Source organism: Pinus tabuliformis, chromosome J, assembly GCF_031772625.1.
Source record: "Pinus tabuliformis cultivar Carrire ecotype Pingquan chromosome J, CPIR1, whole genome shotgun sequence".
NCBI lineage: Eukaryota > Viridiplantae > Streptophyta > Pinopsida > Pinales > Pinaceae > Pinus > Pinus tabuliformis.
The window spans coordinates 720,800,798-720,816,503 of NC_142295.1; the positions used below are offsets into that span (position 1 = coordinate 720,800,798).

Sequence of the window (15,706 nt, forward strand, 5' to 3'; positions counted from 1 at the left end):
AACATAACATGTCTCGCCCGTTTCGGTCGCTCACCTTCGATGCTGTTCAACTCGCCGAGTTAGTGGGCGCGGCCGTGCAACTGCGAAACAAGGCATTACATTAGTTAAACATGACATTGACACATTTTTAGATTATAATTCCCAAATAACATTTTTTTTTCAAACCAACTTATATAAATATATAAAATAATATTAATATATATATGTTTTCAATTACATTCTAAATTTATTTTTAAAAATATAAATCTCTCTTCTTTTTATATTTTTTATAACTTATAAAATATTATTTCCATTTTCACTCCATTACCATATGTTATTTCCCCATTCTTACTAACAAATTTATAAAATATTATTTCCATTTTCACTCCATTACCATGTGTTATTTTCCATTCTCACTGACAAATTTATAAAATATTATTTCCATTTTCACTCATTTACCATACGTTATTTCCTAATTCTCACCGACAATAATCCCAAAGAGTTACAACATAGCATTTTGCCTTTAGACCATACTAACAAATCCCATGTTTTATATTTTTTTTGAAAATTCAAGGCTGCACGAACGAGAAAACATAGGCAAAAAATAACGGAACGGGAGGCGAGTTAGTGGGTAAAATTTGTACGACTCTTAATTTCTACGTTACTTTGTTTCCCTGTGGTTAAGGAAGTGAGAGAGAGGGACCCATGCTGTTATTTCCACGATTGCCATGCTTTTGCAGAATGCCTTGCGTGCGGAGCAAGCGAAAGCATATATATATATATATATTAAAAATAATAATAATCCATTTATTTTCTTTAGCGATTAAAATCCATGAAATGGATAAATGGAGGACGGAATGAATGTATGTATGTAGATATTTAATGCCCATAGTGGTAAGCTCCTCCTTGCTCGGATATTTGAAGTGCAGGTCATCACATCACGGGCTCCGCCGGCGCTGGCATTAAATGCCAACACCAGTCTGCCACCCAGGCATAGGTTCGCAAATAAAGGAAATTATATAATCTATATTAATTAATTTTATAATCATGTGAGTACGTAGTTATTACGAGGGGGAATTAAATGGCTGTGAAGACACACTGTCCTCTCCGTATCTATCCAGACTCCTGAAACAGCCGCTTTGGTCCCGATCCCGTCAAATGGACGGACGGAGAGTTTGACTTTCCTTTACCCCTCCACTGCCCTCTGTGCTTATCAAATTGTCCGTCGGATGGCGGATGCGAATTCCAGTTTATTGCGGGGAGAATTTGACCGGAGAGCAGTCGTCTAGCCTTGATGTTGTGAACAGGGGAGGTGGCGTTACGCTGCGAAGCCGGGGAATTGGATGCAGAGACGAGAATTTTGTGTGTAAAATCGTCGAATTTTATGCATTTTGACGGTGCATTAGTGGGATTTCATTCGGCGACGCACGATCGGACGGTGGATTCCTGGATTCTGGTTCTGAGACGGACAGTTTGAAGGGGTATTTTAATTGGAATTCGACTGCGCTATATAATCTGCATTGCTTCCTGCGGTCTGCCGGAGCTTTGGAACATGATTGATGGAATATATCGTGCCAGTGTACCACAGCAGAGGCTTGCTTTTGGTACTCGAGGCCGTCGGGTCACGGATGTTAGAGCCGATAATTGGTTGCCGTCTCTTGCCGGGCTTAATTCGGGCAAATCTGCCGCAGAAAGCATGAAAGGTAAGTTATCATAGCTGCTACTGAAGCAAATTTTAGGAACTTGTCCAATTTCGCGTTAGGCATTTGTCGCTACTTGAACTTCAAGTGGCAATTTCCGTTCTCTTACCTTATTTTACGGTGCCGTTAAGTCTGATCATCGCTTACGAAGTGCTGTATAGGATTTGAACACCGGTCAAAACAGGTAGGGTTTGTGTCATTCGGCGCGATTTGAGCGCTTGTCAACTAAAAGTCTCTAGTGATTTTACGGGAATCGAATTCATACAAGTCCTACCTATTCCACTTCATAGTCGAGCATGGGCATGCGAGTGTTCGAACTCGACCATTTCGTTTGCTGCTTCGATGTGAATTCCGTGAATGTAGAAATCATGCCATCTTACACTGCCTACTCGAATTACTGACATCCAGTTGAAATTTGTAGGGCCTGTGTGTTCCCTAGCTAGATGAAATGTCTTAAATCTATATATGTTCGGTTGCAGAGTCATTGTGGCGAATGGCATTGCAGCCCCAGGATTTGCGTAGCAGAATGAATGGGTATTCCGAGTCTTACCCACAGAGGCCTGGTCAGGCTGACTGTTCTCATTACATGCGCACTGGCTTTTGCGGGTATGGAATGAATTGCCGTTTCAATCATCCCACCAACATTAAGCAGCAGGTACGAACTCTTCATTATATTTCGTAATTTTGTCTCTCTGAAACTTCTCTGGATAGTGGATATTAAATATCTGTGCGTTTTCTGTTTGAAGATCTCGATGATTGGGCACTGCAGTTTATGTTTTTGACCAATCCTCAATAATGATGGCCTTATCCCGAAGTAACTGAAGAGGGCATGCGATTTCCCCCCTTTTAAAGGCAATTTTTAAATAGGCACGAGATTTCCGTTTTTAAAACCCAAATTTTAAATAGGAAAGTAAGGTTAAATTATTTATCCAAATTATCCATTAGCCATTTGAGCTTTGGGAATTGTTATTTCTGAGATTCTTGTTATCTTAGCCTCGTGCCATTAGTTTTGCCTTTCCAATATGTAAGATTCACCAAAACTAAGTTGGAAGCTGATTTGTGTACTTATCCAGGCTGCTCGAAACAGAGGTGAACTTCCTGAAAGAGTGGGACACAATGCATGCCAGGTATGAATAACGACCCTCACTAAAAGCATCCTTTGCAGTGTAACAACAAATATTATGTATATCCTTTGCAGTGTAACAACAAATATTATGTATAGTTTATTGAGCTTGGCTACGGTATTGTGGTTTTATTTTTGCATGCGTGATTGAATTGCATACTAGGAACTCTTGTTTATACAAGAAACTTGAAAATGACTCAACGTCGATGGTCGATTGATTTGTAAAGGGATTTCAAGTGGTCTCACCTTGATATGATTCTAGGTGTTTTTGAGGTTAACAAATCCTTTCTTTGGTTGGTTTACACTTTCGCATTTCTTGCATTGTATAAATTTTACTTTTTACTAAGGAAAACTTATTATGCCTATTGTGAGGTCAACAATTTCATTTTTTGGTTGGTTCACCCCTCTTAGCACTGGCGTTAAATAAATTCTTCCTTTTTAATAAGAGAAACTTCTCATGCTTATGTTCTTGTTTTTTTCACGTAAGGAAATTTTACAACATTAATAATGTTTATGGTTCCATTATTAACATTTAGTTATGTTTATGGCGTCTTGAAACTTGACCTAAAACTAGAAGTCTGGCCAGCCTGCAATAAGGGCAAGAGTTATTGTTTTCTTTCCTTAGATTCACATCTTGCAACGTTTATAGCTTTTGCAGAATCTCTGCAATTATGCAGCCGCTTCTATTCATATTTAATGTTTTTATGTATGATTGTCAGTTTATGGTTTTGGTTATTTGTTAAGTTCCTACATCTGACTGCACCTATACTTGATACTGCCTATGATTTTGACAGTTAGTTGTAGTGTGATTTGGTGGATGTGCTTTTCAGTTTTATATGAAGACTGGAACCTGTAAATTTGGTGCCACATGCAAATATCATCACCCACGTGACAGGTTGCGGGCTGGACAGGTTCAACTGAACATGCTAGGGCTTCCTATGCGCATGGTTGGTTGTTCATTACTCTTATTTGTTTTATGAGATGGAATTTATATTCTTAGATTACAATTTATAACCGAAAGGGTAACATATGTAGTGTCAGGGTTCAAGTTGAGGGAACTGCTATCTGTAGGTTGAATTGGGCGCAAGTATGAGAAATATAAAATCACATCTGAATGTCAGAAATTTTATTGTGTAGGGTGAAAAAGAATGCACATATTACATTCGCACTGGGTTTTGCAAATATGGAGCTACTTGTAAATATGATCATCCACAGCCTCCTGCCTTGGGAGCATTGGTTCCTGTGTCAGGCTCTTCACTGTATGCAACAGTTCGACCTCCTATTTCTCCAGCATCTGCAACTCAGTATTCCCCCGCTCTTCCAACATGGCCTTCACCAAGGACCCCATATAGGCAGAGTCCTCACATGCCAGGGGCATTGCCTTATATGCCTGTTATGTATTCACCACACCAAGGCATGCTCACAGCATCAGGTTGGGGCACATACCAAGTAAGTTTTGTTTTCCTGAATCATTTTCTAGTATTGGTTGTCCATGGCTGATTCTAGGGATATAGTATCATAAAGTTTGGTTTCAGGCAGCTCAATATGTTCACGCAATATTACGAAAGCATGACAACTAACAGGTAGCAAATCAAGAAGGTGCTGATAATAGAGATTATTTTTGTAACTTATTGGATGTGTTCAAATACGTATCGAGGATAAAAGGAAATTCCATTGTTGGAAAGGTTCAATTGATTTGTTTTTTGAGATGGTTTAGATGAATTCCAGAAGCACTAATCTTCACGCTCCAGCTTTATGCTGCAACTTAGTCTTGCAGTTGCAGTTTCCAATGTCCCTCATTTAAGATCTATAACTGAAAGGTGTTAGGATTTTCAATGCATATTTTCTAACAAAATGGTTTAGATGAAATTTCAGGAGCACTAATCTTTGTGCTCCAGCATGATGCTGCTACTTAGTTTTGCAGTTGCAGTTTCCCACTTCTCTAATTAGGACCTGTAGGTTGCTGGTTGAGATTTCAAAGGGTTTGGAGGTCCATGGTCTCTTGCTCAAAGGAGGTTGATGGTCATTGATCTCACCATCTTGAAAGGCTATGGTGATAGATGGGAAGTACCTAGGATACTCATTTGTGAGGGGAATAGTAGTAATTCAAGCAAGGCAAGTTGAAAATCAAGAAAATGGTGAGATAAAGCAATTGAAATCTCAAGACTCTAGATTACCTCCCTTGAAGTTGCAGTCATATATGGTATATCTAGGATCTTTCTCTAATATGTTGGTTTTGATGTTTTGGCTTTCAAAACATGCATTGGGATGGCTGGTCAATTCAAAATGGAATAACAAGGCCACCGGATTCTTCATTGCTACTTTCTCTAACATTCAAGGTTGAAAGAGTATATTTGAAGGACAACCCTATTTTTTCAACTTGTCATTTTTTCATGAGATATTGGTAGGAATGCTTTGACCCAACCAAGGAGGACTTATTCTCAGGCTCAATTTGGATTAAGTTCTATTCCTTTTGGATTAATGGAATAATAACACTTAGGGATTTATGTTAAAAACTTAAATCTTCATAGGTAACTAGATCTTTTTTATGAGAGATTTTTCGACGTAAATCACATCATATTTCATTTGTCGACGCGTTTCGAACCAACCAGTGTGGTTCATTGTCAGGACAAGTTGAAGAATCAGATCCAACTTTGCATGTTAAAGAGTCAGAGCAAAACCTCCAACGGCGATAAAACTTGATCAGGCAACGACTATATTGAGTAACGACTAAATTTGACTGGGAAACGGTAAGTTGGATTGGACCAAGGGCATAAAAATAAGTTAATTTAATTGATTATTAAATTGATAGTTAGTTATATTATTATTATTATTTTTTAATATAATCGAGTGCTGTATTATATTTCAGAAAAAAGTTAAGGAGGCTGAACTCCTGTGTTACAAAACTTTATGCCAGGAAAGCAAAGAGAGGAAATGCTACGGGATGGACAAAATTCCTCTTTGTTCCTGCCTTTTCTGACTTTTGAAAAAACTAGACAAGAGTAGATTCTAATAAACTGGAACAACAGAAAGCAATATTTACAAGGCATGCTCAGTCTATGTTGATATGGCTGATTTGTCGAGCTGTAGATTCTTCAGGTTTGTTATCAATGTCAGCTTGCTTGATACTTGACGAGCTGGTATGGACTGCATTTCTATTTTCCATCATAAACTTCAGAATTTCAATGGATTCCTATGCGTGACTGCACCTGTTGGAGAGCTCATTGAACTGCTCTTGGAGCGAAGAAATTCTGTGGAGGAACAAGTTGAGGTCAGCTTCATACTTTTCACTGGTGAGCCGGTTGTGATTGTCTATCTTGGCATCCAGAATCTTTTGGTGGGCACGAATTTGCTCCAACTCGGCCTGAAGGTCGGCACAGTGGAGACAATCTTCACTTCTTGCCATTGTTGAAGACAGAAGATGATGTTTGGAGAGCTGAGTATACCGAGAAGCTGAAAAATGCAGAAGATGCTTAACTTGGAAGCACGCAACGGTAACAGAAGGAACCACGAAGCAGGGAAGGGTAAACAGAGACGAGGGGGGCAACTCAAAACCGAATTTAGAGCATGAAGGAAGAATGGGCAAAAGTAGGGAGGAAGACTTAGATCGTGGAAGCGGGGCGACAGAATGAGAATAAATCAGGATGCGGGAATGAATGGAAGAAGGGGCGTATAAGAAGGGGTGGGAATGCAGAGGGCCAGGCAGGGGAATGGAGGGAGAATCAGAGAAGAAGCGGGGAAATCACGGGGGAGGGAAGATCGAGACAGGAAGGGATGGGCGACAAGATGGAAGACGGCTGAACGAATCATTGCAAGCGAATTAATGGGATATTCAAGGTGATGCCGGATCTCAAGGCAGATTTTGGCAGAGATGAGGATATGATAAATCTTTGACAAGGCGCAGATGTCAGAGTTCTCAGAGTTACTACAGATCGGATTGAGATAATAAAAAAAGATTTTAGTCATGGTAAATAATGCCGAGTTTCCACTGTGTTGCAAAGAAGATTACACAGGTCTGGCACAAGCTCTGTTGGCATGGAAGTCGGTCTCTTTGTTGAGAGTGCGGAGGACGTGGAGAAATCGCAACTCTGTCATTAATTGGCCAATAGTTGGGAGATTTTCTGTTATGAGCCATAAGCTGGAGGATGAGTATTTTATACAGAAGCATCTGAAACTACTCTAGCGTTGAGGACAACACTTTTTGAAGGAGAGGGGCATGCTAGGTCCCTATAATACTAGTATAGCCCCCATATTGTTATTGTTGTGTACCATAGAAGCCCACTATTGTTATTGCTGTGTTCTTACATTATTATTATTATGTAGGCCCTGATTATATTGTGACCCTTTAGACTCCTATATGTACCAAGGAGGACTTGTCATTTGTATCATCCAAGAATTGTTCATTTATCTTATGTAAAAGAAGGTTTCCCTCTCAAAAAGGCTTATTTTCAAGTTGTTGATCTATCTTTTATTCTATTTTGTGATCTAGTTACATAACAAGGATGGTAACAATTTAAATGTCACCCAAATCCATTGGGGTTTACTCCTAGTTCTTGATATGATTAATCCCCTCTTTTAATAATTTTTGAACATATCACTTTCGCCACATTGCATAATAGGGAACAAGATTGCTAACATCCTCGCAAATGTATGTCTCGAGCGAAGATCAAAGCATGGTTAACTTTGCCACAATTTAGTTGAAATTTCTACCCCTCCACTCTAATTGAACATTGGAAGAGCTATTTTGTGCAGAGGGATATGATCCTAGAAACCTTGTACTAATCTAAGAAATGTGGACAACAACATTAAGCTGGTGGAACAGGTGGTGTGTGGATTAGGTGGGGCAATAATGAATAAATGAGATATGACTCTAGAAGTCAAAAGTTCTAAGGAATATTCTATGGTTTCACATTCAAAGTAATGACGAATAATAAGGATCACATCACATTGAAGAAAATCTCTGTGGAAGCAAAGAATCTTCTTTGATACTTGATCAAGGTTATACCTTTCAAAAGTTTCTTGTAGGCCCATACCAATTATGTGGACATTAGTGCAATTGAGGAGAGAAATGTTATCCAATGTTTCATATCAAGATTGAATGATCATTTTGTCTCTCTCCCTTTTGATATAACCATATTGTATTGTACATGGGTAATCTTCCCACTTGTACTAGTTTTAGGCTTCTTTACCATCAAGATGTTTCTATCCTTATTTGGGGCATTCTCCCTCACTGTCATCTAGACATTATTGTTATTGGCTTCAACTTCTACTCTTTTGCTTTATTCTTAGTTTGATTTGCAATTTATTTGTTGTCTGGGATCTTTGAATCGCTTATACCCCTTTCCTCTCCCTATATGGCCCTCCCATGTCATTCTAATGGCTACTACCATTTGAACTTGAGTTATAATCCTCATCCAGAAGAAAAAAAGCTTGATCAATTTTTGAGCTTTTAATGGAAATGAGAAGTAGAGCAAGAATTCTCTATTGCGAAATGAGAAGTATAGCAAGAATTCTCTATTGCGAATGAGACCCCTTTGTTGGAGGTTGTATGAGAAGAGGGAGGAGGCCATGATTTGGATTTGAGCAGAGAAAGAGATGAACACAACTTGTAATGATAATAGAGCATTACAACCGATTTACTCATGTTTACATTATTACATATCATGTGTGCGATGATAATTCTATTTTTGGTTTTATTTACCCCTTCATGAATGGTAATTTGAATTTTTTTTCTCAACTTCTTTTGCGGATGTGTGTGTGTGTATGCAAGCTAAGTTGCATAGGTACAATTATGGCTAGTAATAATAAATATTGGTACAATATCTGTCATAGATATTCCAAAAGTTTAAACATATTTATGTTAGATACTGATATCTAACACATATATGTTAGAATGTTTAGAGTATTCGAGATAGGTATGGGTAGCAATATTGGTTCATGGTCCCTAGAGATCGGTGACCACTACATCCACGAAATATTTGTAATAGGTAGATCCACTTGAGGGGACCACTTCCTCTTGACTCAATTGTAGAGCCTAACCTCGAAAGTGTTGAGAGAATTGAACTCGTGACCTCTTAATAGCAAAGGTGTTGAGAAACCAAGTGATGGATAGTTAAATCTTGATTTCTCTCCCTTGATAAATACTTGTGAATGTTAGCTTGTCTTCTTTTAATTTATACTCTTTTTCATCAAGTAATTATATACAACTTCAAAGCATAAAGATCACAAAGAGATAAAGAACACCAGAAATTAGGCTCCAAGCCAGGGGAAACCCAAACAATCCTTCCCTTATGAAATCAGATCAAAATAAGATATTCAAGATTCAAGACCAAGACCAAGACCATCCCAAAACTCTGAGTCAACCCTCCTCTAACCATTTCAAAAAGTCAACAAAAGTTAACGCTAGTCAAACTTTTGAATTTTGGGAAAATCACATAAATTATTTAGCCTTGCAGTGGAGGTCAAATTTCATCCCTATAGTACCTTTGAAATTCCATAGAAATCTTGCACGTGTGAGAAGAAGCTAGGCAAAAAATGTGAATCTTCTCTCTCCTTAGACTTTGTACTCTTTCCTTTGACTTCCACTGAATTTTCTTCTATCTTTGGCACAAAAATCGATGTGATGATGTTGAGTGATGAGTTGCTCTGCAAGTGGTCGAGTTGACTTGTAGTTATAGCTGTCTAGGAGGGTCGAATGGTTGCCCTTAAGGCCGACTTGGTCTTTGGGTTGACATTTTGACTAAAAAATAAGAAATTTTTTCTCTTCTTTTACAAAATTTCAAATGGGACTTGACTCAAATACATTTATTTTGACTCTTCACAATTGTTTTGGACTCAATTGACTCTGTAAGCATAAAATAATAATGATGAATATAATCAATGACAAAAATTACATTTTATTACATTATGAAGACCAACAGTAGTTATATTTTTCAACACTCCCTCTTAACTAGGGAGGTATTCATAATGACACAATAGGATACTCAAGTTGAAATATTCATATAAGAAAGGATCCAGATTGGTAAGCATCAATGATGATTTACATCATCATAGCCAACATTGTAAAAAATACCAAGGCCTTGACTAACAAGCTCTACCTCTCTAATATATCAGAGCAAATTTCTGGGAGGCAAAAATTTGGACACCACTGTCTCTCAGGTCATACCCCACCTGGGTGTTCCCAAGGTATGACCTCACTAGACCCTTTCCTAATTCAAGGAAAAATACATCATTTGGACCATTATTTACCAAGTCCATGTATCCAACTTAGAATGTTAATCCTAATCAATCACAATACATGACTCAAGAATGTACACCCCTGATGCTTACCCAATCCACCATTCTCCAAGCGAGTGTCTTTACTAGGCTTACGATTGTTAGTCCTGGCCATGGTACATGACATATGGAGAATACGATGTCCACCCTCACTCCCTATCAACTAAGGAGGAGATATCCACAAGCCCAAGCTTGTCTCGCAAATACCCAAGCTTCCTATTAGGAATAAATTTTGTCAATATATCTGCTATTTGTTTGTAGGTGGAGATGTACTATAGCTTCACGACCCCATCTTGCACCAAGCTTTGAATGTAATGATATTTGGTATTAATGTGCTTCATCCTTGCATGGAAAACCATGTCCTCTGTCAACCTTATGCAGCTGTGGTTGTCACAACATATGATGGTAGAGTCCAAAGGCCCTTCAAATAAATCTGCAAGTAACTTACGGAGCCAAATTGCTTCTCGATGAACTTCACTGGATGCTATGTATTTAGCTTCAATAATACTTAATGCAGCCGAGTCTTGTTTCCTGTTCATCCATGAAACCATAGTGGATCCCAAACAAAAACAACCACCTGTAGTATTTTTCCCATCTTCATCTTGCTTGCCCAATTTGGATCTATGTAACATAATAACCGAATCTCATTACGTGCAACATATTTTAAGCAATGATATATGGTCCCACGGACATATCTTAAGATGTGTTTCGCTGTTATCCAATGGTCATGCCTAGGCTCCATCTGAAACTGGCTAAGATTGTTCACTGCAAAACATATATATGGCCGGGTGTTCACGAGGTATAGCAAAGAGCTAATCAACTGTCGGTAGTATATTGTTGGATCAACAAAACTTGAACCTGAATTCAGTTTGTTCAAATTGGTGATCATAGGTGTTGTCATAGGTTTACTAACCATCATTCCAAATTCTTGCAAGATCTTGATCACATATTTACTCACTAGGTTTCTAGCAAACTTAGAGTCCTAGAAAATAGTGCATTAGTCCAAGATCTTTCATATCAAATTCAATTGCTAGTTCCTTCTTGCATTGATGAATACGATGCTCCACACTTGATATCATTAAGTCATCCACATAAAGTAATATGATCATAGGTTCATTCTTTACCACCTTGATGTAGAGATTTGGATCTACAGTACACTTGACGAAACCAAGCCTTAATAGATAAGCGTCCATTCTGGCATACCATGCTTTAGAGGCTTGTTTTAAGCCATATATAACCTTCTTTAACTTGCAAACATGAGTTTCTTTTCCATGCAATTCAAATCCTAGAGGTTGCTCAATGTAGACTTCTTCGTCAATTGTGCCATTCAGAAAAGCTCTCTTTACGTCCATTTGATGTATGTTCCACCCCATAGTGGCTGCAATAGAGATGAGAGATCTAATTTTAGTGTACCTGGCTGTTGGAGCAAAAGTTTCTTTGTAATCAATTCCTTCTTGTTGAGAGAATCCTCTAGCCACAAATATTGCCTTGTATTTATTGATACTCCCATCAACTGTATGCTTGATTTTGTATGCCCATTTGGAAGTTACAACTGATTTGTGCTTTGGTTTAGGAACAATTTCCCAAACATCATTCTTCATTATTGATTGGTATTCTTCTAGAAATGCATTCTTCCATACTTCATGTTCAACTGCCTTTTTGTATGATGTAGGTTCTGCTTCAATGAGTTTTGTCATGTATGCCACATATCTTGAATATCTCTTGGGTTTCTTGCTTTCTCTGAATGTTCTTTTTGTTGCTGCATGTCCTTCAGCTTCATGTAGAGTCGATCTTAACCAAGTTGGTCTTTTTTGAGTTACTGGAATGATGATAGGTTGTATAGGTTCACTTGGTACTTTTGGTTCTTCATGATGCTTGGTGGTAGGTTATGGAGGATTGTCTTGCTCTGGATTCCCTTCATTGGGAAAGATAAATCCTTCTTCTTCATCAAAATTAATAGGGATGTCCTTGGACTTCTTGTATGCAATACTTACATTGAAAGTAACATCTCTGCTTACTTCAATACTATGATCTTCCTTGATGTAGATTCTATATGCTTTGGATGAGGTACTATAACCAACAAAGATTCCTTTCAAACCTGTAGGGTCCAATTTCTTCCTTTTGTCCTTGGGAAAATGAATGTATACAAGACATCCAATAATTCCAAGGTGATCAACATTTGACTTGTTTTCTTGTTAATGCTTGTTCTGGGGTCATGTTGTCAAGAATTCGGTGAGGACTTCTATTTTGAATGTAAACTGTTGTCATGGAGGCTTCTCCCCATAAGAATTTGGGAAGGTCTTGGTCATGTAGCATGGTTCATACACATTCTTTAATAGATCGATTCTTCCTTTTGGCTACACCATTCCGTTGAGGATTGTAATGAACTATTAGCTCCCTCTTAATTCCAGCTTCTTTGCAAAAGGAAACACGTTCTTTGGATGTATATTTCCCTCCATTATCTGATCTCAGTGTCTTGATCTTTTTTTTTTTTTTCCTGTCATATTCTCCACTTTGCCTGGAATTCTTTGAACTTTTCGAATACTTCATCTTTAGACTTCCAAGAAATATATTCAAGTCTTTTTGGAGTGATCATCAATAAATGTTCCATTGTATTGATGATAACCAATTGATTTCTTTGACATGGGTTCACAAACATTAGAGTGGATTAGGTCCAAGATTTCCTTGGATCTTGTGTCACTTCTAGGGAAAGATTTATTCACATTTTTACCGAGGGCACACCCTTTACAAACTCCTTCATGCTCTTCCTTTAATTTAGGTATACCAATAACCATCTAATTTAGGGATGGCAATATTTTGTAATGGAGATGACCACACCTTCTATGCCACAACTCACAAGGATTGACGTCCAAATTTACTAAAGCTTGAGGAGGAGGAGTTAGAAACCTATACAACCTCCCCCCCGTGAATCCCAATTGTCCTTGCATTTTCTCTACTAGATACCTTTGCCCATACAATTACTTTGCCATCAACAAAAGCTATATTGTCTCTTTTATCTTCTAAACAAGAAATAGAAAGCAAAGTCTTTTTCAAACCTGGAACCTAGAGGATGTTGTTGCGATTAATGTTCCCTGTGGACTCAAGTGCTATGGATTTAGATCCAATCCCATTGACCCGGGTAGCTATTCTTGTCTCCAAGTTTGACTTTGTGAGAAGATCTTCCTTTAGATAGGGTTTTGAGATGTTCACATTCACTTGTCATATGGGTTGAGGCTCCGATATCGATTACCCATGTGCTTTCATCTTCAAATGAACCTGTAAATGCTGAATATAGACTTCCATCCTGGAAGTCCTGAGATAGATTAGAGATGAATCTTGTGATGTATCCTTTGATGGATTCGAAAAGACTCCTAAGAGACTTGAAGCCTTCCTTCATGTATCTTGCCATTGAAAAGAAAGAGAGATGATTGAGCCGAAAGGCTCATTCTACACCCCAGTATGATGTGTAAGGGTGTTTTTCCATCATCAAAGTTGAAATTTTGCTCATGTCGGCCAAAATAAAAATTTAAAAAAAATCTAAAAATAAAAAATTAAATAACTATATAAAACATTTAAATAATGTCAGCTCATAAAAAAATTTGCACTTGAAGAAATTGGATCCCTCTCGGCTCATGTTAGATTTGTATTTAATATGGCTCTATGCTGGTAACTGCTACAAAGATGTCTTCAAACACGAGTGCTAATAAACTATGATCTTCAAGCTTCCTTCCTTCACTTTAGCTCTGATAACATGTTGAGAAACCAAGTGGTGGATAGTTAAAGATTGATTTCCCTTACTTGGTAATTACTTGTGAATGTTAGCTTGTCTTCTTTTAATTTATGTTCATCAAGTAATTATACCAAACTTCAAAGCGTAAAGATCACAAAGAGACATAGAACACCAAAAATTAGGTTCCAAGCCAAGGCAAAACCTCAAAAGTTGGAAAGCCCAAACAATCCTTCTCATAAAGATCAAAATGAGATATCCAAGACTCAAGACCAAAACCAAGATTGTCCCAAAGCTCCAAGTCTCCTTCAACCAAGTCAAAAAGTCAACAAAAGGTGACGTCGGTCAAACCTTTGAATTTTAGTCAAATTACAAAAAGTTTTTGGCCTTGTAGTACCTCTGAAATTTCACATAAATCTTGCACGTGTGAGTAGAAACTAGGCAGAAAATGCGAATTATCTCTCTCCTTAGACTTCGTCCTCTTTCCTTTGACTTTATATTGATTTTTTTCTATCTTTGGCACATAAATTGATGTGATGATGTTGAGTGACGAGTTGCTCTCCAAGTGGTCGAGCTAACTTGTATTTATAGCTGTCCAAGTGGGTCGAATTGCTGTCCTTAAGGCCGACTTGCCTAAGAAGGGCTGACTTGCCCAAGGAGGGCAGACTCGCCCAAGGAGGGCAGACTCGCCCAAGGAGGGCCGACATGGTCGTGGGTTGACATCTTGACTCCTTTGACTTAAAAAACAAAGTCTTTTTCTTTTCTTTTACAAAAGTTCAAATGGGACTTTACTCAAATACATTTATTTTGACTCTTTTTAAATTCTTTTTGACTCAACTGACTCTATAAGCATAAAATAATAATGATGAATATAATCAATGATAAAAATTACATTTTATTACATTATGAAGACCGACACCAATTATATTTTTCAACAAAAGGTGCTTCAACAATGGGGACTTGATCAATTGATTTAACCCTCGAGGCTACACACACACACACACACACACACTTACCTTGTGTCTTATAGCTGGTTAGATCTCCATATTTTTCCTATTGCATCCATGGTAAGTTTGTAGTGAAAAGACACTTGTATATTTGGCAAGGTTTTATTGCATTTAGTTATTGAGGGGAGGGTAAGGGTTATGTGGCAATTTTCATGGTTGTTATGTTATCATTGTGTTTGATTTTGCATAGGTTAGATCTCTCAATATTATGGATTTTTTTGGTTTGCATCAATACCTAATTTATATGGGATGATGTAGTTTGAAAAGTTATACAAAGTAAGGTTCCCTTAGTTTGCTTTTCTTATTGTGATGCTTTGCTATTCTTTCTCCATTGGATACTTAAACAAAAGGATAACTATTTGTTTAGATCATTAATTAATATGAGGGCATTGTGATTTGGGCATGTTGGTTCAATATTGAGGTTGACAGTGTTGAGTTGTGCACTATTTTGTGTCTAGTGTGTTGCACCTTCATAGCACGAGTTTTGAAGGTATAAGGTTGGATGGAAGTGCTATGTGTTTTTAGTGAAATAGATACTTTACTTGGCATGGAAGTTTGCACTTTTCAATGCACCTAGTTAGTAAATGTTCCTTTCTTAAAAGCTCTTTTGTAAAAAAAATAATGTAAAAGTTTCAACAAGGATGCCCAATTGTAGGGTTCCCCTCTTTAGCAATCAACCCTATAATCTTTCTATCCGTGGATTAGTTGTTTTACATCTAGTTGTATATGGTGGTGACCATTCACAATCTTCAACATTGTGTCCTTTCTATATTCCTAGCATGCATTTATGATTTGTAACACTGTCCTTCCTATTATTTTGCATGCATATTGAGTTCAGAGATCCTATGTATTTGATGACTAGAAGGATATAAATTAAACAGAGGTTACATTGATG

The 15,706-nt window shown here is 37.7% G+C and overlaps 1 protein-coding gene across 1 annotated transcript in view; it reads left to right on the forward strand.

The window, feature by feature from the left end:
- Nucleotides 1-1,044: 1,044 nt before the first annotated feature.
- LOC149228777 (zinc finger CCCH domain-containing protein ZFN-like) overlaps nt 1,045-15,706 on the forward strand; it is a 92,080-nt gene continuing 77,418 nt past the window's right edge. The window contains exons 1-5 of the mRNA XM_089378362.1: nt 1,045-1,682; nt 2,159-2,334; nt 2,753-2,806; nt 3,633-3,749; nt 3,940-4,251. Of these exons, the coding sequence (XP_089234488.1) occupies nt 1,532-1,682; nt 2,159-2,334; nt 2,753-2,806; nt 3,633-3,749; nt 3,940-4,251 (810 nt within the window). The 5' untranslated portion in view covers nt 1,045-1,531. The remainder of the gene's footprint in view (nt 1,683-2,158; nt 2,335-2,752; nt 2,807-3,632; nt 3,750-3,939; nt 4,252-15,706) is intronic.